At 36.8% G+C, this 27,764-nt stretch overlaps 1 protein-coding gene across 1 annotated transcript; it reads right to left on the reverse strand.

Annotated features, from left to right (window-relative positions):
• Window positions 1-8,370: 8,370 nt before the first annotated feature.
• Window positions 8,371-26,899, reverse strand: ppk3 (pickpocket 3). The gene is made up of 10 exons (XM_067777234.1): window positions 26,565-26,899; window positions 26,090-26,164; window positions 20,208-20,699; window positions 17,975-18,071; window positions 11,397-11,500; window positions 11,259-11,337; window positions 11,119-11,209; window positions 8,918-9,056; window positions 8,730-8,854; window positions 8,371-8,633 (listed from the first exon to the last, which is right to left on the reverse strand). The coding sequence occupies exons 1-10, from the start codon at window positions 26,897-26,899 to the stop codon at window positions 8,371-8,373; spliced, it is 1,800 nt and encodes a 599-aa protein (XP_067633335.1).
• Between the last annotated feature and the right edge of the window lie 865 nt (window positions 26,900-27,764).

The raw sequence follows: 27,764 nt of genomic DNA on the forward strand, positions 1-27,764 counted from the left end.
GTTATTTTGTGGCGAGTATCTCACTGGAAATTGAAAAAATTGATGCCGAATGTTTTCTGAGAGGGACATTTTTAATTGTCTCGCATATATCCATGCCGTGTAGGTCCCTTGTGTAACTGTGATTTTTAAAAAGAGAATTAAATATATTAATTAAATACAGTCGAAAAATAAACACAAATATCCCACGAAAATGTATAAAAGACATTTATAAACATCTCGCCCAAAAAAAAGTAGCGACCTCCTCTCAGTATACATCGAGTAAATGCCGAGTAAATAACGAGTGACGGCTCTTATTGTATTTATCCTCTTTGGCCAAGTCAAGGCAAGTCTATGCTAAGTATCAGTAATGGGGCCTTAAATCACCGGAGACTGTCGGTAAGGCAGTGCAAAAAAAATTTAGAATTTTATGAGCATACTTTTCAACCTAAATTCAAATGTCAAATTTCAAATACAAAAACTTTGATTTTTCAATATTGTATATGCAAATAAATGGCTCTTGTCCATTCAATTTTAGTAAATCATAGATCATAGAGCAATGATCCCTGCTGCGATTAAGGTCCGATCGATTGTATGTGATGGTGAGCTTTTTTTTGTTCAAGCTGATGTTGGTGACACAAGAATTGGATTCTTCTCAAATATGGCCGGCAATCTGAACATATTTGGCAGCCAAGTGCACTAATTGGCCTAAAGAAGTTTTTGGAGGTGTACCAATTTCACAGTATTGAATTTAAGCTTGTGGAAAAGGCCATTGCGCTCTTGCGCCAATATGTCCGAAAAAAGCCTTATAAACGGAGCCACTGCATTTTCTTGAACTGCTATCTCGGGATAGGTACTTACCGCGGACCCTAACTGATCTCTGTTCTTTTTAAGACTTAAAACGCATCAAAAAATACCAAATTTCCAGTATTGTTATTATTTTCTTAGCAGAAATAAACAATTTAGGTTTTCAAATCAACTCGCACAGTTTTGACAGCTTTTTCCTAAATTATTGCAGTGCTGTAAAGTTCCAGTGGAATATTAGTTTAGGTATCTAAAATTTAGGCGCACTCGCACCCAGCCTTAATATAAATTTACTTCTCATTTCTTATGTACCAATTTTTCAGTGTTGGTTTTGAAGAAACATTGAAAAAGAAATTATAAAAATATGGAAAAAAAATAATTTTGAAATTTTAGTTATGAAAAGTTTTAAGTAAAAAAATTAAATAAATTAAATTAATGATTTGGCCAATCGCCGTTCAGCAGGCGGCTGTGGATCAACATCCCTGCCCTCTCCAATATCTTGATCATCGCCATCATCATCAGAAAGGTCGATAAATTCCTCCAACTGACATTCTGGAATTTCATCTTTGTCTTCCCCTTCTTCCTCTTTTTCCTCGTCTTCCTCTTCTTCTAATGTGCCACCAAGAAATTTCAGCGAGTATTGCATCTGGAGATTTCTTCCCTCTGTACCTGAAATGAAAATAGTTTTCAATCGTTAACATGTTTAAATTGTGCACTCTGACAAAAATATTAGAAAAATCTAGTTACCTTATTTCAAATGGAAGCGCAGTTTGGTGATAACGTTCGCCTTGCTCATCAGATTCAGGTGGCATCTCTTGAGCGAGTTGATCAAGATGCTGATGCAAGTGATGAATTTTGTAAGACATATTAACCCCAATTTCATCGAAAGCTGCCAACATGCAACGGTCTGTCAGAACTTGGTCAAAATCTTGACGACTCATTAGTTTCCGTATGTCGGGACCATTAACAACCGCTTCCTGAAATTTGGCGTTACTTAGTCTTGGGAAAATGTCTTTTAAGCGGTTGAATACTGCTGGTCTTTTTGGCGTACATTTCAAAAAATTTTTGGCAATGCCAAGTTTAATGTGGAGCAACGGCAACAATATTTTCATTTCAGGAACAAGACTTTCGTGTAGCCTATTATCTTTAGGCCATTTCCGTCTAATACGACTATTCCAGTTATGCTGTTTGTACCGGTTTCTTCCTCTAATACCTTCTCCTTATCGTGAATACCAATCGCACAAAAAACACAGATATTTCGAACGGTCAGATGCTGTTAAGCCTGTAATCAATGTAACTATTTTGAGGTTGTAGCAAATGCGCCACTGGTGTTCGGTATATTTAACTACTTCCAGAATGTGTTTCAAATTATCGAAATTTTCACTAGTGTCAGTGTTATGCGCAATTGGAAATGAAGGCATTCTATTCGTCTTGTGCAAAAGCACAACTTTTAAGCTGATTATTGAACTATCGATAAATAAACGCCAATCATCTTTTTTATAGGTTAACCCTACCGTCTCCATTAACCTTGCGATATCGTTGCAACAAGCGAAATTTTTTGCATCATTCACAATGAAGAACTTTTCTAACTCTTTATGGCGTTTTTGATATGCTGTTACTTTTGTACCTTTCGCCAGCAAATTATTTCCAATCAAAAATGAAACCAGCTCTTCTGATATCTTCTGAGTCAAACACAAAATTGCAACAATTTCATCCAATTGGTTTTGTGTGACTAGGATTGGGTCCTTTGATGTTTCATAGGATATACCTTCACCAGGGTCGTATTCTGAGAAGAAATGCATGGATATAGCAGCGGCGGTTGTAGTACTCATATCTGTTTAAAAATCAATACTTCGGTATGTTGGTACTGGAATGAATTCTGACTGCGGTAATGGTAATTGAATACTTGGAACTGCTACATAAGTTTTATTCTTTGCTTTCCTTCTATTCAAAGTTTTATGGTAGTTGATACATCCATAGCAATTTTCTTTTTGGTGCGGGCTGTTGTCTAACCAAATCATTGGTATACCAAAAAGCATAGCCTTCTTTTCACTTTTCCATTGCATACGACTTGAATAGCAATTAAAGAAAACTTTTTTAGGGGCATACTTTACGTCAGTGATAAACTCTTGCGAGAAATATTGTTTGTAGGCTTCCAAAAAACAATCACTCGCATTGCCACATTTTTCATCGCTTGCTATGAAACGTCCACAAACATTACAAAAATGGTCCATTTTACATTTTGTTTCCGACATTTTTAATACAATGTTGTTTTTGTTATTTTTATGAAACCGATGCACTTAACTTAAATCACTCACAAAATGAAATAAGTTCCAAAAAAAATTAATAGCGAATTTTATCACCACCCAGCGAAAATTAAAAGACATCAGCTTCGGCTGAGTTTCGAGTCCTAACTGAATCTTTATTTTTGATATTAGTTCGCATGTACGAAATAAATAAAAATCGCTACCTGTGCGGTGGTTGGAAACAAAAAAGACGAGGAAAAAGAGGAAGAAGGGGAAGAAATTTATTGCATTTGACTGCAAAGTTCGAAGGTCGATTAAAAAAAAATTCGAACTAACATAAACAAACGCCGCGATACGGGTCTTCTAATTTAGCCTCTATTTTCACCCCTCACTCTCAGAATCGACCTAACTTATGCTAACCTGAATTTGTTCCACAGTGTAACTTCACTACTGAAGCCTGGGAAACCAACTTACGAAGGCAAGTCTTACCGACCGATATCACTTCTTTCGCCAGTAATGAAGACATTGGAAACCGTCCGGCACCCTCATTTCACGGAGAACCTTAGCTTAGCCACCCATGAATATGGCTTCCACAAAATTCATAGCACTACCACAGCGCTAAACGGCATTAACACTCAGATAATTTACGGACCATCACAGGACAGTGCTCGTGGCACTCGACCTGTCAAAATCTTTTGACATAGTCAATCGCGAGATGTCAATCCAAACCACACCTTGTTTAAAAGTTGGACCGCAAACTATCTGAATTGTCGGCAAGCATCGGTTGAATTTAAGAACGAAACGTCAGAGAATAGGAGAATTAAACAGGGGGTACCATAGGGTGGTGTCCTCTCTCTGCTTCTGTTTAATTTCTGAATATCAAAACTACCTTCCCCACCAGAAGTAGTTACAATCATATCCTATGCCGTGGATTGCACGATAATGGCAACGGGACCTGGCCCTCCAATAGATGAACTCGTTCCTAAAATAAACAGCTATCTTCCCGGCCTTTCTAGTTTCTTCACCTTGTGCAACCTGACATTATCACGACGTGGAAGGAACAGATGATGCAATTATTAGACGTTCACGTCGATGGTGTTACGCTACCGAATGTTAGTCACCCAAAGAGCTTAGGGCTAGCGTTCGATAATACTCTCAACTTCAAGGCGCATACTACCAAAATTGTATCTAAAGTACAAAACCGCAACAAATTAAGGGTTTCATTCTCTATTACTTACTTACTTACTTAATTGGAGCTTAACCGTCTAAACGGTTATGGCCGTCCAAAAAGGCGCGCCAGTCGCTCCTTCGCTCCGCCAACCGGCGCCAATTGGTCACACCAAGGGAGTTTAAATCGTTTTCCACCTGGTCCTTCCAACGGAGTGGGGGCCGCCCTCTACCTCTGCTTCCATAGGCGGGTTCCGATAGAAACACTTTCTTGGCCGGAGCATCATCTTTCATTCGCATAACATGGCCTAGCCAGCGCAGCCGCTGCGTTTTAATTCGCTGGACTATGTTGATGTCTGCGTATAGCTCGTACAGCTCATCATTAAGTCTTCTTCGGTACTTGCCATCGCCAACGCGTAGAGGTCCATAAATCTTTCGAAGAACTTTTCTCTCGAACACACCCAAAGCCGCTTCATCTGATGTTGTCATGGTCCATGCTTCTGCCCCATATAGCAGGACGGGTACGACAAGTGACTTGTAGAGTATGATTTTCGTTCGCCGAGAGAGGACTTTACTTTTCAATTGCCTACCTAGTCCAAAGTAGCATTTATTGGCAAGATTGATTCTTCGCTGGATTTCAGTGCTGATGTTGTTGCTAGTGTTGATGCTGGTTCCCAAATAAACGAAATCTTTTACTATTTCGAAATTATGGCTGCAAACAGTAGCGTGGTTGCCAAGGCGCATATGCGCTGACTCTTTGCTCGATGACAGCAGGTACTTCGTTTTGTCCTCATTCACCATCAAACGAATATTCGTTTCGCCTGAGAGACGAATTGCAAGTGTATTTGCACTATGTTAAACAATGGCAACATTTGACAATTTCTTTCGCCTTCTTGTTTGACATAAAGTAATAAACGTAAAGGTAGAACGAAAATGATAGAGAATACCATTGCTAGACGAAATCGTTTTGAGGCGAATCGTTCGTTTGAGCTAACGTTCGTAATACAGAATAAAGCCTTGAGAAACGTTGCTAACCACATGCAAAGCAATTGGCTGGCCGCTCATGTGCTGTGGTCCTCTGATCTCAAAAACATATAATTGAAGAGGCTGCAGGCCTGTCAAAATGCTGCAATTAGAACTGCCACGGGATATCTTCTTATGACCCCTGAACACCAACTACATAATGAAGCCAAAGAGCTCAACATTAAAGAGCACAACGAAATGCTAAACAGACAGTTTTTGCTAAATTGTCACAAACCGGGACCCTAGTAAACAACTGCTTGATCTAGCTCCGCCTCCAAGAGGATTAATGAATTGTAATTTTCAGAACTTCAATTATAATTTTCTGAACTACAAATAGAAATGTTGAACTTCAGTTTTATTTTTCTCAACTTCAATTGCAACTCTCTAAACTTAAGCTGAAAAGGTATATCAAAATAAAAAAAAATTTAATTTATAAGAGCCAATAAAAATGGAGATATGGCATTTTTAGAAAGCCATATCTGTAAAATTTTAAATTTGTTGTTAAGAGCCTTTGTGAATAAAGCTAACCATATTGTGGCGATTATTAGCATTTCTAACATCACTGTGCTGTTAATAAATAAACACAATGACAGTTAGCCATTTACACACATACATAAAAGGCGACGAAGAATATTTCGCACACATAATCAGCAGCTTTAAGCAAAGAGATTATCTCACATACACATACATATGTAGTCATCAGCTAAGAGCAGAAGTTGTTATTCCGCATACACACAAGGCATGTTCATGAAAAGTCTAGAGTGGTCAGCAAAATTTAAACTGTATCTGTTTAGTACGACTAAAATCATCGTAGTGGTTGTGGCATGAGACAATGAGGTCACACATATGCACGCATGTTTGGTTACACTCAAAAAATAATTATTAAATATGGCATACAAATACTATTTTATTGCTTGAGTCTAATGCAAAATTTAAACAAAATAAATTGTTAGTATTAAACCACTAAAACATTCTGCGCATGAGCGTTTTTTGCAAAATATCTTTTTGGAAATGCGCAAATAAACAATAATCTCCTCCGATGTTGTCACTCTGCTTGTTCAGCGACGACTAAACGAAAGAGAATAATAATATGTGTGAAGTGAGTGCGAATAATTATTTCACTAGCTGGCGACCACTGGTCTAGACCTCAGGAGAAATAGGTGAATAACTCTAACTGAGAGCATAAAAGCAGCGCGATACAAGCGATAATTAACCAGTTCGATTTAAACACGCTATTAGTGAAGTATAATTTTAGTTGTGATGTACTACTTCCAAAGTAGTCTAAATAAAGACCATTTTGCAATACTGAATATTGGAATTATTTATTCAGCAGTTCAGCGATACGAACGTTAGCAAAAGGTGTATAGTAATCAGAATTCCCAAAACTCGTTACAGTATAATCCATATACGAAATCTTATTCTTAGTCTAGCTTGAATTGACTCGAAGTTAGAATGACTATAAATTAACTTTACCTAGTGAAGGGGGGTTTGGCCCGGCGCAGTTTTCCAAACTTTCTTAAAACTCAATTTACATATACACATACATCATATCGTTGATCTAGGTCAATATACTAAGAGTTATATGAATAAAGAGCTGAGTGTGTTTGTACTTATGTACGCTTGTTAGAAGTTATACTTTCTTGGCATCATTATAAAATAATTTTTAACTGCATGCAAATAAATAATTACAATAAAATAATAGAATAACTGAAAAAAGCTAGTCAACAAAGTCAATAAAGTTCAGTTTAAACTTAATAAATTATTAAATTTGAAAAACTAGTACTAATAATTAAATAAATAAATATTTATTTTCTTACATTAAGGCCGACTTGCAGGACATCAAGTTAACTTTTTAGTTTAGAATAAGATATAAGGAGTTAAAATTATACATTTATGGCACATTTTTTAAATTAACTCTGAGCTAAATAAAATAGCTCGCCGTTTTGCAATTGGACCTAAGTGTAGCATAAATTCGCGAATTAATGGAATGTTTTTATTTTAAAATTATATACACTGCCATAGCACCGGTAATGATTTTCAGGCAAATCGGTCGGTGAATAAAAAGGTCCCTGGTCCACTTTGAATAGATCGGTCACTGGTCCATTTCGCCGAAGGAAACACTCTACGGATTGCAGTTAAGCAATCCTTCAAATTGAATAAAATTGGTGGAGTGGTTTCGGAGTCCATAAGCTGCATGCAAACATATTGTAACGAATTTTGGGGAATTCCTGATAATTATACATCTTCTGCTAACGTTAGAATCGCTGAGCTACCGAATACATAACTCCAATATACAGTATTGAATAATGGTCTTTATTGCACTACTTTGGGAGTAGTACTTCACAATTACAATTATACTTCACTAATAGCATGTTTAAATCAAGCTGATTATTATTCCTCAACTTGCGCTGCTTTTATACTCTCTGTTGCCTCGTTCGCATATTTCACCTAAGGTGTAGACGTTTCGCAAACATGCCTTCTAGAACAGTTATATCTCATGTTTATTTAGCTATATACATGTATATCTGTAGTTTATGTTTTTCTTCTAGCCATATGCGTGTGAGTAACAAATTCTGCTCTTAGCTGTCGGCTACATATATGTTTGTGAAATAATCTCTCTGCTTCAAGGTGCTGGTTATGTGTATGGAATATTATTCGTTGCCATGTACAAAATTGTGGCTGTTTGCTTTAAATTGTACATGTACATAAGTGTGGCTGCTTGCTGTTTTTGTTGTTGTGATTATTTGCTAACAGCATAGTGATGCTAAATTTCGCCACACTATGTAAACCCTTCTTTATATATAAAGGAGTAGACTTGAGTACCCCGCAAAATTTGTTTTGCCCGAAAATATAATAATGAGCTAGTTACGGAAGTATCTGCTCAATGTTCAATTCTGAATTCTTAAACGGATTGACTCTTTATCAAGCAAGTTGGACTCTAAACTGTTTTATTTAGAATGGGGCGGCTCTGGTCCACTTCCCGGAATGAAGAGTTTCTCGAATATTGTGTTTTCATCCGGATGTAGATTATTTAAGATAGTATGCACTCACAACAAACTTATACTCCTTACTAAATTGCTGAATTAGTTAATAGACTGATTTTATGAAATGCAATGAATTTTTTGATTTTTTTATGTAGGAAGTAAATAACTTTTTATAATTTAGAGTGTACAGCGATCAATTTTTGACGTTTTTTAAGTAAAGCTACACGATTATTAGTCTTCTTGAGACATAACGACCCTGGGTTTGAGTTTGATTTTCGTTTGAAAAATGATATGTTGCACTGGCAGTAATTTCTTAAGCTCACAAACATCTCCACAAACCCCATTATCATATGATAGATCAATACATAGCCGCCACGTACCAATGTGATTTGGCTGAAGCCAAGAAAAAGAGCCAAAGTGCCGCCAAATGAAACTAGGTAATTTGAAAGAAATGAAAACAATAACAAAAACAATAATTAGTTATACAACTTAATTTTGTACAAAATTCTTCTAATCAATGTTTACTTACCTAATAAATCCTCATAACTAAATACCACATCACGTCTCATTCGTACTTTTGGCGGTATTACATCCCAACGAAAACTGGATATGACACCATCATTGGTGTTGCCTAAATCTTCACTTTTAACACCCCTTAAATGATAGGACGCGTAAATTAGTTTATTGATTTCGTACTGCTTTTTTATTTCTACAAACCAAAAACTTTTCTGCGCAGTTTGGACAGTGTATTCGACTTCAGTGCAAGTGCTTGGACATTTGCAGATGTGTAATGCCCAGATTGGCCATTTAAAATCCAGTAGGCACTCGAAACCAACAGGATCGCAGCTCGGACCCTCTAGAAATATAGCATAGCATAGTAATATATTACAATGTAACTACTGAATGGAATATGGTCCAAACTTCGCTGCCATTTCGAAAACGTTCTACTGCAGCGGACCTAGAAACCGGCTTATATCAAAACTTGTTTTAATCTCAGCAAAATCATCAGTTTGCCTTAAATCATAGCTTGCCAAAAATTAGAAGTGATTGCACTTTCGCATACGCAACGATAGCTAAATTGTGCTACGGAAAATGGACCCCATTTTAAGCACATTGGACTGGTTTCTACTACGTCAAGGTCTGCGAAAGATGAGAGAACTGTAAGGAGTTCAAGTTTGATTTTGAAGAATGGGATACCAAGTAAAATAGCCAACACATATGAGTATTCTTCTTCTTGTTCTCTTAACACTGCTTCGCTCCATCCAATAGGGCGATCGCTCACCAATTGTCATGAATATCATCCAATGGAAGTCCAAATAAACCAGCAGCAAATTGTTCGACCAAAGAATCATGCGTGTTGAGTGAGACGCGCGTCACCCTGGCACAACTTCGATCTGGATACCGTAATATGTTAAACTCTGACTCATCCATAATAAAATGATATTCGATATACACAATATATGTCCTGCATATAATGCATCTCCACATCTTTTGAATTGCAATGTGGCAAAAATACCTCCAACAGGCATGATGTCAAACAGATAGCGTCAGTCGCTTCTTCGCTGTGCTAACTGACGCCAATTGGTATGACCTACGGAGTGTAAATCATTTCCCACCTGGTACTATCAGCAAAGTAAGGGAGCGCCCTCAGGTTCCATAGGCGGGTTGCAATGAAAAGCCAGCTGCTTGCAATCCCTAGCTATGAATAGGCGCTAAGAACAATACCTGATAGAGAGGGGAAGGGAGTACTTGCCAGTATTAAGAAAATTCAGCGCTCTGGGGCCATGGTCGAGCCAACCCATTGGGGGGCATACGCTTGTCATGGACCAGAAAAACAGTGGAAAGAGATCAGAGGCTGCTCGCTTACTAAGCTAAGGTGCGGTAACAATTGAGCGATTGAGTGATCTGGCGCAGCATCCTCAAAGAGGTAGTTTATCGCCGCGAAATGTAGAAAGGAAGCTGATTTGTTCCACGATCATCCTCAGTAAATATTTTCGATTTAATGAAATGCCTTACATGACTTAAGTTAGTTCTTCGAAATCTCCGAAAGCAAGGAACAATCGTGCAGTTCCTCATGGTACTAAAAAAAAGTTATGGATCCCATGTGTGGTACCGCCGAACGAATGGCAGCTCTTCAAAGGGGGGAAGAATATATTGAGCCCTGAGTTAAGGTAAATATTCTACTACTTATCTGCTCCACATAAAGAGAAATTCTAAGGAAAAAATTCATAATAAGAAACTATGGAACCTTCAACGAAGCCATGGAAAGAGAGAAATGGAACCAAAAAAGAGAAGATCTCATGCTAATGATGGACATAGAGGGCACGGCCATCTGGCATCACATGCTTTTGTTGGTGATTTTTGTGCCAGGGTATTTGGCTTCGTTAGTGAAACAAGATGTAGGGTTGCAGGAAGAAACTGTGGTTCTGTTACCAAACCTCAAAGCAGCAATTAAGCTGCTGGGACCCAGCAAAGTTTTTGCCATAATTATAACTCCTGGTACTTAATAGGATATATTCGTTTGCTCGTTGAATGAAAAAAAAATAAAAATAAATGTAAGGCGCGATAACCTCCGAAGAGATCTAAGGCCGAGCTTCTCTTCCAATTTGCGTCGTGCTCCTCTTGATTTTCCCTACAAATTGGCCGGACGGGACTTACATGTTTAATGCCGACTCCGAACGGCATCTGCAAGGCAGATGAGTTTTCACTGAGAGCTTTTCATGACAGAAATACACCCGGGGAGCTTGACAAATACCGCCGAGGGCCGACCCCGCTTAGAAAAGTTTTCTTCTAATTGAAAAATCTTATTTCTAAAATTTTGATGTTGCTTTGCCCGGGGTTTGAACCCAGGGCATACGGTGTGGTAGGTGGAGCACGCTACCATCACACCACTGTGGCCGTCGTTGAATTTAACTTACCCACAAACCCGTAAAAGAACGGTACACAATTGCACATTTCCATGGCCATAACAGCGCGACACCGCACTAAGCACAAGGTTTTGCTATATACCTGGAAAGACGGGCATATTGAAATCAAAAATACCAAAGAAAATTATTACCTTCAGTTGAGAAGTCTCCTCATCATAAAAGACACATCTTCTTTGACCAACTTCAAGATTACGTAAATTGATTGAGGCGCTAAAATTTTTTTATATGACTTAAACAATTGAAATCTCAGCTTTCACAATCCAACTTACACAGTTTCGAGTACTTTGAATGATGCAGTTATTTCATCAGATTTACGTAAATAAATAAGATTAGCATCACTTGCTGATACCTCAAAGGGCGAGTGAACGTCAACCTGTGAAAATTATATTTTGTCAATGCTGAATCTAACATCACTAATCATTATTTTGCTTAGCTCTAGTAAGGTTTTAATATTTTAACGAATTTGGGAAGTTCCTGATAATTTTGCACCTTTTGCTAATGTTCGAATCGCTGAACTGAGGAATAAATAACTCCAATATTCAGTATTGCAAAATGTTCTTTATTTAGACTACGTTGGGAGTAGTACTTCTCAATCACAATTACACTTCATTAATAGCGTGTATTGAGCTATATGCGTGTGTATGTGTGAGTAACAACTTCTGCTCTTAGCTGATGACTACATATGGCTATGTGAAATAATCTCCTCGCTTCGAGTTGCTGATTATGTGTGGCGAATATTCTTCGTTGCCTTGTACATAAGTGAGGCTGCTTGCTTTAATATGTACATGTACATAAGTGTGGCTGCTTGTTTTTTGTTAACAACATAGTTATGCTAATATTCGCCACAATATCCTAGAAGAATATGATGCTGGTAGCTTTAAAATCTGTTTGAAAAATTATCTTATCAATTTGACCTCTTGTTAACAATCGATTATTTGGTTAATCGATTAGTCGAGTAGCTACTTTTGCATATAACGAAAATCGAATAGTTGGTGTTTGACTTCAACAGATCATGCAAACGACTAACTGTCATTATTCGAATACTCATGGTATAAAAAACAAAGTAATTCCATTGTCAGTTGTCGGTCATTGTAAAGGTTTACAAATAAGATATGTTTGCTTAATCCGCTTTCTAACACTACGCCGTTTGTCACTGATCGAAGTATCAAAACAGTGTGGAGCGTGGTGCAACGTGTATTTGACACTGAACCAAAGAGTATATATTTGTTAAGAGGCGTCACTCGATACTTTGTTGTTGCCAAAGCAACCCTGTCATGTCGAATGTGATTCTCAAGGAAGTTTTGTTTAGTTTTTTTTAATTGAATCCTATATAGTTATGCGGTAAAGTGACTTTGCATAATTAAGATTTTTGGAAAGAGAATTAATTAATTTATTTAATACAATCAGTAAAATAAACACAAATACCCCACGAAAATGTATAGAAGGCGTTTTTATAAATACATCTGATAAAAAAAAACAACGACTACCTTGAGAAAACATCGAGTAATTCGCTTTGGCAACAACAAAAGTATCGAGTGACGCCTCTTGACAATATATACTCTTTGACTGAACGAAGTGCAAAATTGTCGGGGTTGCTGCCATCAGTATCGACGCAGGGATGCAATATAATAATATAATTAGCTAAACAAGAGAGGATTTCGCGGGTTGCTGTGATGGTAAATTTTATCAGACACATTTAGTATGAAATATATAGTGCATTATATGGGACCTATCGAAAATTTTACAGAAGTCGTAGAATAGGGTATCCAAAGATGCCTAGTTATATCACCATTAAGAGTGAAACACGGAAGTCAAGTTTTTAGACACGTTTAAAAGTTATCCACGAAAAACCGTACTCCAGCTAATACACACCCTACTACACTACAGTTCCTACATTATTTTGTACAAAAGTAGTAAAACGCTGTCGAATAGCCTCGATAAAATATGAGATAGAACGAGCATTATGGTCAGGTGAGCACAGCCGTGAACGAAGAGCTGCCACATATCTTACTTTTAAACCTTTACAATGGCCGTATTAACTACCTGACAATTAAGAGAATATGACGTTTTGTGCAACCGTCTAAACTAAAAAAAAATCATCCATTATTTTATTGGTTTTAAAAATGTTTGCAAATTTTGAGGGCGCTTGAATCTTGCCGAAAAAAGGGATTATATATATGCAAATTATCTGTTGAATATTTCGCCAAGGCATATGTATACTGCGAGAGGAGGGCGCTTATCATCTGGAAACTTGGAAGCATTAGAACCGGATTAGACAGCCAAGATTTTGTTGAAACAATTCAGTCTTTGCGGCCGCCGTGGTGTGGTGGTAGCGTGCTCCGCCTACCATACCGGAAATCCTGGGTTCATGTCCCGGGCAAAGCAATATCAAAAGTTTAGAAACAAGGTTTTGCAATTAAACAAGTTTTTCTAAACGGGATCGCCCCTAGACAGTGGTTTGGCAAACACTCCGAGTGTACTTCTGCTCTGCAGATGCCATTCGGAGTTGGCGTAAAAGAAAGGCCCGTCCCGCCAATATATAAGAAAAAATAAAAGAGGAGCACGACGGAAATTGGAAGAGAAGCTCGGCCTTAATTTCTTCGGAGGTATGTCGTGCCTTGTATTTATTTTTAACTGAGTCTCAAGGCAGCGGATAGTTACCAAAATGTCAAATATATTATGGGAAGCTGGTTAGAATACTGGCACCCGGGAAACCCTGCTAACAGCGATTTCTTTTCTGAAATAAATTGTTGCCTAAGTAAATGGTAAAGCCTTAATAGAGTTACTCCTACCCCAGAAAATGTTCAACATTTATAGTGCATACAAAGAATATTCCAACTAACCATATTCACTCATATTAACAGAGTATATGTGGAACTTAAGAGCGAATTGAGAGTTTCACAGAGTTGCACTGCCACACCGCCATTTTATACAGGGTAAAAGTGTAACGCTTTTGCGTTGCGAGCATGCAACAATTTTCACAAAAGAACGAAATACCCCGTAAAGGCGTTGCCCGTTTTTTAGAATAGAACAACAACCCTTGCGCGGCGTACAAAAAGCGTAACACTTTAGCCAGAAAAGAAAACGCTATAAGATATGTAGTGATGACCAACATCATTCCTCTCGCCGTATTCAAGAACCACCAGTACAGTTAACGTCCATATAGCTAACGTCCATATATAGGATCGCTCTTAAGGCCAGATGATCAAGGTGATTTTGTATTTAAATTCATTATATTAGATCCCGTCAAATATCGATTAAGCCGATATCGTTCTGAATTCGGCCCATTATGTCAAAAGCTTCGGGCACACTTTTTAGCGCCTTGTCGATCATCCACGATATCTATAAAAAAACTTTTAAAAAAATACTACAACTTATCGCTGGTAGCATTTGGTAAGAATAAAGACAAGACTCAAGCAACCTATAAGGAGATCAGCTGGCAATCTTAAAGTCTGCTAACATGGTCCCCAACTCAATACCATAGACTTATGTGCCCCGAAGTTAAGTATTGAGGCTTCGCGAAACTCGCACGAATCTGGGTCGATATTCCTTGTATCGCGCTGCGACAGGAAATACAATACCGAAACCGTCAAATTTCAAAAAAAAAAAAAAAAAAAATTTTGCAACTGCGAAAGAAATCATTTTCTTCTCTATGCGGAAGAATGGGCAAAACTGTCATAATTATCAACATCGTATTAAGCTTGAAGACTTTAAAAATATACTTCAATAAAAAATAGAAAAGCTAGAACATTCCTGAATATCCTTGTTTTAAAATATGAATCTCTAAAACTTTTGGTGAAAGTATTTTGAAAAAATTCCAAATATATACTTTAAAATTACCCTCCTCTACATATATTCGATTGGGCAACGCTATGCTTAATGTTGACATGAAAAGAAACTTCAATAATCTGCATGGCGGAACGATACAAGGTGGCAGCATAGGACAGCTGATTGAAAACTTTTTTTATTTAACTTGATACATCAACTTCCGGTGCAAGTCGATTTTGACAGTTGTCCATCGAATTTACAAAAACAAAGTCCATGGAATTTTTATTTATGTTTGTAGGTATGTCACCATGCTGCCACCTTGTATCGTTCCGCCATGATAATCTGTTTTTTAATCAAAAATTACAACTTCATAATGAGAATGGAATTACCTTCTTGCTTATACCATGCGAATACTGATGATCTCATACATTCAATTTTTGTCATTGAAAAATATGAAAAAAAATGTTTGTTTTCGAAGACGTAACTGGATAAGAAATTTCTTTTCTAGTTTGGAGGAGTCAAAGAAGCAAAGTGCAAAATATGTGAGCTGCAGATGGCTTACAATAACTCCACAGCGTCTTTACTAATCGCGGAACTAATCGAAAATTAAAAAAAAAAAAAACAATATTCGAACAGTCGAATCTGTCAGTAGTCGAATGCAAAAAATTAGACGGTTAGTGATAGTCGATTATTTAACTGAACCAATTTTGCTAGTCGACTTATCGATTATTCGATCGAGGGTTTTAATAGCCTCACAGTTTCACTTCAGTTGCAGAATTGCTTTCTGAACTCTTTCCTATATGATGAATATATTTTTGGAGTCAAAATTAACATAAAACTTTGTGTGGTATCACATAAAGGTGTCTTTGTAGGTTGATCATCAATTGAGGCAAAAGTGACTCAAATTTATGTTTGTCCTTTTTAACACGCTTATATTAGCTTCACCTGTATGTGTTTTTTTTTTTTTTTTGTTTATATGTAACCGACTCCTTTGACTCGATTTTTACCCACTTTAAACTGATAGATTTAATTCAAACTTTGTACACTAATCAAAGGCCGATGATAATGCAATAATTTGATGCAGGGTGACATAAGAGCAAAGGGCACAAGGTCACTTGATCTTATGACCACTTCAAATGGCCATAAAGTCAGTTGTTACTTTGCCACGTATCAAGGACCAATGATAATAAAATGATTTTATGAAGTTACTTAAATTCACCGGATATAAGGTCAATTGATCTCTTGAACACTTCTTATGGCATTAAGATTAGTCGAAACTTTACACATCTATTAGGGATCATGACGTTGCAATGATTTAGTGCCGGAGTGACATAAGGTCAAAGGACATAATGTCAATTGACCATTTAAAGTGACCGTAAGGCCAACTAACTTTGTGACTTTTCAAAATTTTGGAAACTTCCGTTTGACCATGTTACTATTTCGGGAAAAACCAAAAAATTCATATTTTTAAGTGATTGAGACTAGCACTAAAACAAGAACTAAAAAACTAAAGATAAATAATTGTGAGAAAAAACTAAAAACCCACGTTTTATACCAAACCGAACTGAAATGTAAAAAATTATTTTTAATCACAATAGTTTATGTTACAGAAGGTAAAGGTCGAATAATTTACCATAAATATTTAACTCAAAGTAGTGTACCTTATAATAAAATTTAAGTTATTAACAAAATAATTAAATCATGGTAAAAAGAGTGGGGCTTATTTTAATCCATTTTTATGATACTCTTCGATAACTTTTGAAACTCTGCAATAACTTTTAACATAGTGGCAAAGATCGAAAAGGAGACCACCCTGTATATATTTATTTATTTTATTTATTTATTTATTTATTTATTGTTTAAGCCTTTGGATTGCAATCCTTACAGACTAGAATATAAAATTTACTTAAAAATATTAAGAACAATCTACTTATGGTTCCGTATGAATCCAGCTACTTATAGAACTGAATATAATATTGTCAAAAAATTAGCTTTAGGGAGCGACAAGTCCAAAGCGACTGTGCTACTCAGGGAGTTAAACTCACGAATAGCGCGATTTATAGGGGCATTATTAGCATAGTTGGTTCTAAAGTTATCACCATAGAAAGGATAAAAATTCCGGAGAGTGCGTTGCGGGACATTGAAATAAATCTTTTCCAACAAATATGGACAGTCAATGGACCCGTTAATAATGCCATACGTGAAGGATAAGCAAAGTACGGATCTATGACTTTCAAGAGACTTCAAACTTAAGAGCATAAGACGAGCCGAATAAGAAGGGATGGGTTCTGAGAAGTTTAACGGCCGAAGGGTGTATTTCAGAAAAACTTTCTGTATTCTCTCAATTCTGTTTATAGCTGTAAGATTGCTTGGTCTCCAAATAAAAGCAGCATATTCTAAACGAGACCTGATAAAAGAAGTATAGAGCAGTTTGATAGTATAGGAATCAGAAAATTGACTGCTGAGATGAATTTTACCTTTTCTGCTGGCAGTTCGAAAAAAAAACGCACTCCCAGAATGGATTTGAAGAAACCCGTATCTCAGATCTCTTTCTAAAAACACCCTATCTCAAATTTTATAAAAGAACGTCTCAGCCCAGAATTTGTTGCAAAAACTCCCTAACTCAGCTCGCATCTTTTATATTATTTCGAATTGATGTTTTTATGTGCAGATCCATTTTTCGCTCTTATTTCGAATCCAAATCTATAAATTTGGTTGTAAGGATGGAGATTCATGTTATTAGCGAGCTTTGGGCATTATTAGTCGTAGTGCTTATGTTTAGCTATATTTTATTAAAATAATTTGTTAAAAATATACGACTGTGAGCATACAAATAAATCTATTTGTACTATGGCACTATTGTGAATATTTGATTAGAACAAACGCTGCATTACCGGCAGTTGCTAACATTCACCAGATCGCAGCGGATGTAAGTTTTTATTGATAGATGATTAATTGATAGAACAGCTGATTTGTGTTGATATTTGATATGACACTTTTATATTTGTTGCGCAAGATGCACACGGGTCCGGCTAGTTATATTAAATTTATGTTATTATTTTTAAATATATAAACTCACCGTTCCTGTACTCTCATACAAATCCATTTTTATGAAACACTTCTCTTTGTCATATTCACAGGTTAGTGGCTGAACGATGTCGTTGTATTCAATATTACTGACAAAGAGAATGACGGATAAATATTAAACAATAATCAATAATATTATGCTAATATACATAATTGAAAATTTCAGCACCTAAACGGTTCGGTTCATAGTCGGTCAAGGACTGTCACTTCAGTTGAACTCATACCAATTTTCGATTTTAAGGCGTTTTTTCATCGAAATATTCTCAATAAATTTCTAATTCCGCTTTCAGTGGATTATACATATCGTAATGAAATTTAGCCTTGGGGTTGAAGTTGAACCACAATGGAGGTATCGAGCTATATTGACCTATCGAGAATAGTTTTGTCGGCTTCTTGTCGGTAACAACCGAAACCGACAATTTAATGTTTTACTAACGGCTTCAATATTCAAGTTTTATCGGCATCCATTTCACAACAAAGCGATAAAAAGTCGATAACACGCCAATATAAAATTGAGATCTCTCCGATAGCAAGTCGATAACTTTTCGATAATTAATCGAAAATTTTTCGATAAACTTCGAAAACAAATGGATAACAAATGAGAACGAACTGGTAACTAATTCATAACATTTCGATAGTAAATCGATAATTTCTCAATAACTAAACGGTAACGTTTAAAAACAGGTCGATAGCTCGTGGATGATCTACGATCCTATCCTTTCCTTTCTTTTCATTTCTTTTTTTTTCTTTTCTTTTCTTTTCTTTTCTTTTCTTTTGCTTCTTTTCCTTGTCCTTTTCTTCCATTCCTTTCCTTTCGTTCCCTTTCCGTCCCTTATATTTTCTTTTCTTTTCTTTTCTTTTCTTTCTTTCCATTCCTTTCCTTCCCTTATCTTTTCTTTTCCTTCTTTTCCTTTTCTTTTCTCTCCTTTCCTTCCTTTATTTTCCTTTACCTTCCATTCTTTTCCTTTACTTTCGAACGAAAGGCGCTGTGCATTGTGAATGATAACTAAGTGTGATATCTTCTGCATAGACGTCAAAATTCCAAAGTGATTGGATCACCTGATTTGTAATTGACTATCGCTGCCTCATTCTGTATCTCTTTCTATCACCCGCTGAAGATAGGCGCCGCCATATTGAACACCCTGTCAAAACGCTAAAAAGAAGCCATATTGAACATCCTGTCAGGCAGTTGACAGATAAGATATCACACTTAGTCATCATTCACAATGGCACCGTGTATAGGGCTACGCTACGCCACAACGCGCGATGTCGGTTAGCGTTATCGTGGCGCGAACAGGGTGGAGAGCTGCCTGATTAGAAAAAAGGGTGCCCCCCTTAATTCAGAAACTTCAGAAACACATTGTTTCAGAAAGACAAAATTCATAAGTAAAATCTCAGAAACCAGATTTCAGCAGTCAAATTTCGGAAGTCAAAATTCAGAAAGTAAAGATACAGCAAAAAGTTGTTAGCTTCTGAAATTTTACTTCTGAATTTTGATATTTCAACTCTTGTTTCTGAGTTTTGACTCCTGAATTTTGGCTTTTTGAAAAAAGGGTTCGGACTAATGTTTTCTGAAAAAATGTATTTCTAAACTTGTATTTTCTAAATTTAAGGGGGGAACCAGAAAAAAGACACGCGAGGCTGAAACCATCGACCCCTCAATTTATCAACGGAGGAATTGGCGATTTCCACTGGGCGGGAAAAACAGGTAGCGGAAAATTTAATGTTACATGGCATTGAGGATGAGTTATTGCGAGGCAAGGATAAGCAACGCCAATTAATTATGTTATTAATATTGGTTGTTGTACAGATTTTTCAGCTTGTTTATATCCATTTCGGAATCTTTTTTGGCCACAAACTAGCTGAAGTTAGTCCGTTCTGCTATGGCAGAAATAAGATGCCAACGAAACGAAATCATCCGCTTAGAATACACGAAAAGAACCAAGAAGTCAGTAAGCTTGCCTGCCCTACTTATACTTCGCTTACATCCCAGAACTCGATTCTTTTTTCAAGCCGTCAGAGTACCCAGCAATGTCAGCATTTTGGTTCAAGCCATCCTCCCATTGCTTCGTTGAGGGATACTCTATATTCTGTACATCCTGTGACCTTGCCGAAGCGCGCTGCTTTAAGGTTTCATGTGAAAACTACCGGATTTTTTTTTCATCTAGTTTGAGACTAAAAAATACTCAATAAAACTGAAAAGTTTGGATAATTTGTTGACTTACCTTCCCGCCATTAACTTTGACATCGGTGAATTAATCGCATAACAATAACCTCGTTCTGTCATAACTGGATTGATTTGAATTGTTGAATTATCTTTATCGGAGCTAGTCAATACCTGATTGAAAGGCCTATTTATAGAATGTACCACATCCGTAAAGTTTACCTCATCGAAACGTTCATCCTGAGCGAAACGTGCCAAGTGAGCATAATTTTTTACAGTCGCATTCACCACAGCGCTTAGAAAATCCATAAAATAGAAATAATCATCATCCATGACAGTAACATTCCAATTATCTCGAATATAGTCATTCGCTTTGAATGCATCAATATGATCGTAATAGCAAAGTGTCACAGCTGGTAATGGGCCATGCCAGCCACGATAATCACGATCGACCGAGATAACAGTTGGCGAATTTAGGAAGCGATGCAATTGCATTCCGCCCAGATGATAGGCAGCATTTATGGCAGAGGAAACTATGAGACACCAGATGATACTAAAAGAAAGAACGAATAGACAATAAATTGGAATAAATAACGAAATGCATGCGGTTAAGTCCACGTAAACGAAAAAACTGGCCGCACTCTGTATCTTAATTAGTCTTAATGTTCGTTTTCTTTTTTAGGACTGTCTCTATCTGCTGAAATTTAATTGAACTAATATGGCACGTATAAGCTCTCTCTAATGACTCCCTGGAACTGTGGACAAATCAGTCTTACTTTTTTATTGATATTAGAAAAGATTTAGAAAATTTGCACACCGCGATTGTTACTAGAATATGTTTCTAAATTTCACTTCTTCATCGGTTAGCTTTTCGGGAGGTGAGTATTAAACTCGAAATATCCAACATTCACACTTTATATTAGTGTAAATGCAGCTGCCTCAATCCACTCAGCGATATAAATGCCCCAGTGCATGCTTTGTAATTGCTCTTCCCTTTTCTATTTACACCTATGCGACGGCATTCATTGGGAGCGACTCTAGGCATCATATCATGCGTATTCCAAAGGTAGGGGTAACACAAACGGTACTTCACTCCATATTTGATAAAGAGCGGCAACTCTAGATCGCAAGGTATTCGCGATAAGCGCTTTTCCAAGTATCATGAAAAATTATAAAAACGTTCTGATGGAGCATACCGAAAGAGCACTGGTACCTTTAGAAGTCGACGGTATAACAATGTCACTTTTGGATAAATTATTAAGCTGCAGGAATACCTCAATATAGTGGATTGTCGTCACAGTCTACGAAAGAGTGACAAATATGGGATTTGTGTCCTACGTTCTGGTTGTAAACGAAGTTATTGAGCACCTTGAAAATGTGCGTTGTCTAGTGGTAGGCTGCACTGCCGGACTTTCAAATTCCATGATGCTCTGCAGGGTTGCCACGATAGTAACGAGATGGTTAAAAAAGTGCGTCCTGACTGTAAGCTCTACCGAAACTTGTTCTTCTTCACTCAGAGTAACCTTCGAAGGAATTATTATGGAAGGTATTGTCTCGGATTGTTAAATACCTCGGAATTGTACGAGCAGAAAAGTTATTCGAAAGATTTATTGACCTCTTAGCGCTTGCAACGGTGATTATGGAAGAAACTTTAGCAACGAGCAATATAAGGAACCCACCTATGTCATCTCCAATGAGATCAAGGGACAAGAAATATATGTGACTGACGCGATTTGTTGAATTTTCAAAACCGTTTACGCACCAAAAAGAAGCAGACTGTGTCGGAAGCTTGCTGAAAAGGCATGCTCTATGGCCTCTTCTGAGGGGCAATGTTTTTCTTAGGTACTAGCCCGACCATCTCGGGAAGGATTTAGTATGACCACATTGAACCTTCTAGGTCATCACGCCCCTCCACTTCCAAGTTCCATGAGGATTTTGTGATCGCCAGAACTTCGCCTGCTTAATATATGTGATACATTCATATTTGTAACAGAATTACCCTCGTGTAGGTGATGTTGACAATTGGGTTGCAGAAGATGTGAAACTACAAAGCTTTCAATTGTTTCTAAATGCTATAGGAGGCCGCAAGGTTAAGTTGCTCGCTCACGGTAGTCTTCACAGGATAAAATAAGTAGCTGCACTGTATAAAATCGGCTCGACGGCGATTTATTATATTCTGTCCATTGGTTCCTTTCCCAATGAACCCGTGCTGGGAGCTTTTAAGTCTCTGGTCCGACTTTGCAGTCAAATAGATTATAGCCCATATACGCATCACCGTTCTCGTACCACAAGGAGCCACGATACAGCACGAGTTGCTCTACATTAGCTCTATATCGTCCCTTCACTATGAGGAGAGGTCGCTTGCATACGCACAAGTTTTACAAAGCGCTTCGAGCTGCCGACGCAGAAAGTCTACCATTAATAATAAATACTTTAGGCCGAGGTTCTCTTCCAATTTTCGTCGCGCTCCTTTTTAGTTTTCCTTACAAATTTACTTGTTTTTTGCCAAATCCGAACGGCATATGCAATGCAGACGAGTTTTCACTGAGAAGCTCCATCATATCAATGCATCGCCGCACTGTGGGGTATTTGATCAATCTAGCTGGCCAAAAGTCGATTTTTCAAATTATTCCAATTTTTTTAAATACTTTCCTTGGCGTTCCTAGATGTACACTGAATAGTATACATACCCCAAAACTCATCTGCTACGTCAACGGAGTTAACCCCGGACATCTAAAGTTGTATAAAAATTGTGTGCAGTTCGATGTATTTTTGGATTAAAAAGCAATATACCTTTCTAACCTAAATGCTTGTTCACTAGTTTAGCCTTAATCAAACCTAGTTACATTTTCTTTTAGGGCAGGTAAATGTGTTTTTAATTCATATGTTAGATTTTTATCCACCACCGTGGTGTGATGGTAGCGTTCTCCGCCTACCACACCGGATGCCCTGGGTTCAAACCCCGGGCAAAGTAACATCAAAAATTTTAGAAATAAGGTTTTTCAATTAGAAGAAAAATTTTTCTAAGCGGAGTCGCCCCTCGGCAGTGTTTGGGAAGCGCTCCGGGTGTATTTCTGCCATGAAAAGCTCTCAGTGAAAACTCATCTGCCTTGCAGATGCCGTTCGGAGTCGGCATAAAATCACGTAGGTCCCGTCCGGCCAATTTGTAGGAAAAATCAAGAGGAGCACGACGCAAATTGGGAGAGAAGCTCGGCCTTAGATCTCCTCGGAGGTTATCGCGCCTTACATGTATGTATGTATGTTAGATTTTTATATCGCATATTTAAACTTAGTTATTCAATTTTTAATACTACTACTTTTCAATATTATATTATTTAAAAGCCATGCAAAAAAATATATTTCTTTTTTTCGTGGCATATCATGTCAGTAATTTTTTGGCAATACCTAAATGTGTTTGTTTTACAGTTTAATAACAAAAGCGGCTACGCATACCCGCGATTTTTTTAGTGGTGATTAATTTTGTAAGATACTGATACCCTTATTGGCAAAAGGTGGCAACCTTATGAAAACATCCTCACTGGCAACAACTAGGTGCGACGTCTTAAAATGTAATTCAATATCGGTGTACCAAATTTGATTGAAATCGGTCAAGCCATTTCCGACATGGTAGTGGATATATAAAAAAGATGGTGAGGTGGCAACCCTTATTAAAAATGCGTAGTAAAATACTTTTTTGGTACCCATATTGATATATCTCATGTAATGCCAAAAAAATTTTAATTCTGCGCGGAACACCGTGAATTTACTGTCAAAATTTTCTTTCATAACTATGAAGTGAGACAACCAGTTTTTGAACAGAAATAACCGCTGCTTTAATTTTGGCCCGCAGTTTGATCAAATACCCCACCGTGCGCCGTTCCGATGTCACATTCGTGCTTATTGCCACAGTTCAGCACCATAGGGTAGTTCATAGATATAACTAGGTTAGAAATATATGTTAGTCTAGTCAGAGAGGATAGATAGAATAAGAGACGTCATTTCAATTTTAAGCTATTGCATAGATTTTATCGCGGGCTTGGCGACTAAATCAAAAAAACCGTAACGGATATTTGTCAAAAAAGATCCGAAAAGGCTCGAAAAGGTTCGTAAAGGTTCGGTGTTAGCAACAGGCCAAATACATAAAATTGGATATCTATCATAAACAGCGGTGGGCACCACTACATTTACACGGTTACCAAATTGAGAATGTGTTAGTAAACACGAACGCGTAGCGAGCACGAAAGCAAAATCAATTATTTATTTAGTTTGATTTCAATGCTTGAACGGTGAACACGTGTCACACGCACTATTTGGTACTCTGTTTTAAGCGCGCGTGCGACACTTCCTTACCGTACGACCATCGAAATCAAACTAAAAGAGCTGATGGCCTAGTGGTTAAAGGCTACTGCAGTTTCACCATGTGATTCACGGTTCGAATCCCGGTGAAACCTTTGATAACATTACAAAATTGCCTGATGATGATTACGTTGGTATGCTAAAAGCCAACCTAATAAAACCGCACTGCGTTTTTTAGCACACGCAAACAACCGGCGTTTTTTGCCCTAACCCAAATAAGCATTCGTTGCGACATGTAAAGCATGTGTGCAAACGTCAAATCTAAATGTCACGCAGAACAAAAATTGGAAATCGAGTTAGGTTTTCACGCACCAAATTCAATTGCTCTCATACAAGTTGTATGTGCATGAGACATTTTTGACAGAAAATGACTTGCGTGCGTTTATATTAGGTTGGCTTGTTAGCTCACGCCCACCCCGGATCATAAAGTTAAAGTTAAAATGAATGTTAAAGTTAAAGCGAAAGTTAAATTTAAAATAAAGTTAAAGTTAAAGTGAAAGTTAAGGTTAAAGTTAAAGTTAAAGTTAAAGTTAAAGTTAAAGTTAAAGTTAAAGTTAAGTTAAAGTTAAAGTTAAAGCTAAAGTTAAAGTTAAAGTTAAAGCTAAAGTTAAAGTTAAAGTTAAAGCTAAAGTTAAAGTTAAAGTTAAAGTGAATGTTTAAGTTAAAGTTAAAGTTAAAAATAAAGTTAAAGTTAAAGTGAAAGTTAAAATTAAAGTTAAAGTTAAAGTTAAAGTGAAAGTTAAATATTAACTTCTCATTTATTCAATAAAAGTAAAAAATTTGTTTTCTTATCGGTCACCACGCTTAAAAAGGTAAACTTGAATTAATATCAAAGACAAAACTTGAATTAATATCAAAGAAAACAAAATGTTGCATAAATATTATAATTGCATAAGTTGATAATATGCAATAGCTTTACCGCGGCAGTCCCCGAGTGCCACACGTCCTTTTTTTATTTGTAATGTACCTGATTGGCGGGTATTAGAAAATTGGCTTCTACACATTTTTAAGAAGTTTATATTAATATATATTGTGATTTTTGGAAAGAGGATGAATTGCTTAATTAATACGATCATTTAAAACAATCAAAAATGCCTCATGAAAATGTGTAGAAGCAATTTAAAATTACCCCTCAAATGGCACATTACAAATAAATTTCGCAAAAAGTATGAAATGACGTCTCTTATTCTATCTATCCTCTCTGGTCTAGTTAAGATAATTATATATAAGTACATTGTAATTAAGCTGTAATAAATAAATAAGCTTTTCATGGCAGAAATACCATCTTTTCTTCTAATTGAAAAAACTTGTTTCTAACATTTTGATGTTGCTTAGACCGGGGCGTGAACCCAAGATCTTCGGTGTGGTAGGCGGAGCACGCTACCATCACACCACGACAGCCGCCATTAGTCATTAGCTCGATAAATTTAATCGACAGATGGGCCCCTGTCAGCAATCAACTCTCCCCTGTCAACAATCCACACCATCCGTTCGCATACAGTGTGCTTTTGGTTTCCCAGTACATATACCATAAGGGCCTATTTCAATTAGAAACAGAAAATAATCGCAAAACACATTTCAACTCACCGCTCAATCACGTGCAGTCTTCGATTTGCCATCAAACTTATTGCCAAAACACCAGTTTCTTGACCCAAATCAACGCTGAAACAATGAAACTTTTCCATAGAACATACCAAAATATTGCGTATGATAAAATAACAATAAACCAAGCAATGCCAAAATTTAAAAGAAATTAATTTTATCTGGCCCCAAAGAAAGTTGGTTGAACGCCTTATTAACATTGCATACATTTAGGCTGACTGACAAATCACGAATGAATTTTAATAGTTCATAAAAATTATGATTGATTACGCCCACTAGCGAGCTAACCAAGGCATATCGAGGGTCGGATTAAACCTCAACGGGTCCTAGGCAACCATCAATTTGGGGGCCCTTTTTCACGTCCGTTCCCTTCTTTTTTTCGATAAAAAAATACAAACTTTTATCTTTCATAAAAGTTTTATTGTCACAATGTAATAATATCAATAAAATTACTATCTACATTTTAAATATGTCGTTTTCTACATTTTTATCGGCAAATTGATCATCAATATCGATTTTGTTTAATAAATCTGACTCAATGCAAAGTACACCTAACACCTCCAGTCGCTCTTGTCGCGTTGTAGCTCTTTCAGCAGCTTTGATTCTTTTTAATTGCGAGAAGGATCGTTCGGCAGAACAATTTGTGATCATTAATGTTAAAAAAATTCGAAGAACTATTTCTATGTTAGGAAATACATCGGCTAATTGATCTTCCATTACAATCTTATACAAATGACGATGAGTTTTTTGTGCATCAGCGTATCTGGAGTTCCCGTAACTTTGGAATTGTTTCATTTCGCGGGTTCGAGCTCAAGGCCTAACAATAATTTTTTTTTTATCATTATTATTGTTATGATAAATTTTTTCTTAATTGAAAAAATTTTTAAATTAGAATAGAAGAAAGAAAAAATTTTAGACAACTGCCAAAGCTCGTTGTATAGATCCATTTCGGGAACTGCTAAATTCCTTCATCGGCAACGTTTAGGCGCCGCTGCTATAACCATTCAGCCACCACAGCGGTTTTTTGTTTGTCTTCATTAATCCAACTTCTATTCTGCCAAACCAGAAAAAACATAACAATAATAATGATAAAAAATTATTGTTAGGCCTTGAGCTCGATTCGAACCCGCGTTCTTAAAATCAGTAGGCCGATATAACAACAAAAATTGTTTCATTTCAATGAAAAATTCTTCCAAATCTCTAGAAGAAAAACGAACTAAGTTTTTTATAGCTCCGTGGGGGTCTCCATCACTTAGAGAAAAGTTGATGACAAATGCAAATCTCTGAAACTTCCATATACACTTTCGCACGTCGTTTGATTTTACTGTGAAAATTGTTGATGATTTCGAGGAAACTTTTTGCCCTAAAATCATCGCGAGGCGGTAATTCTACTTCTGGAGCATTTCCGTCATTAGATTGTTTTTTCCTACGACGAGTACGTTTTACGATTTCTGTATAACCTACGCCAGGTGATAATTGTTTTGTTTTTTCCTCGAAATTATTGAACTTTTCACGGAATGAAACTAAACTATCTTCTAACGATCTGTACAAAAAATATCAGGAAATCCACAAATTCGTTACAATATATTCATTTATTTTTCATCCATCATTCACTTATTCATCATTCTAGCTGAAATTTTCGCTTGAAGGCTTCTACACC

The sequence above is a fragment of the Eurosta solidaginis genome, chromosome 3 (genome assembly GCF_040869045.1).
Source record: "Eurosta solidaginis isolate ZX-2024a chromosome 3, ASM4086904v1, whole genome shotgun sequence".
NCBI classification, from domain to species: Eukaryota; Metazoa; Arthropoda; class Insecta; order Diptera; family Tephritidae; genus Eurosta; species Eurosta solidaginis.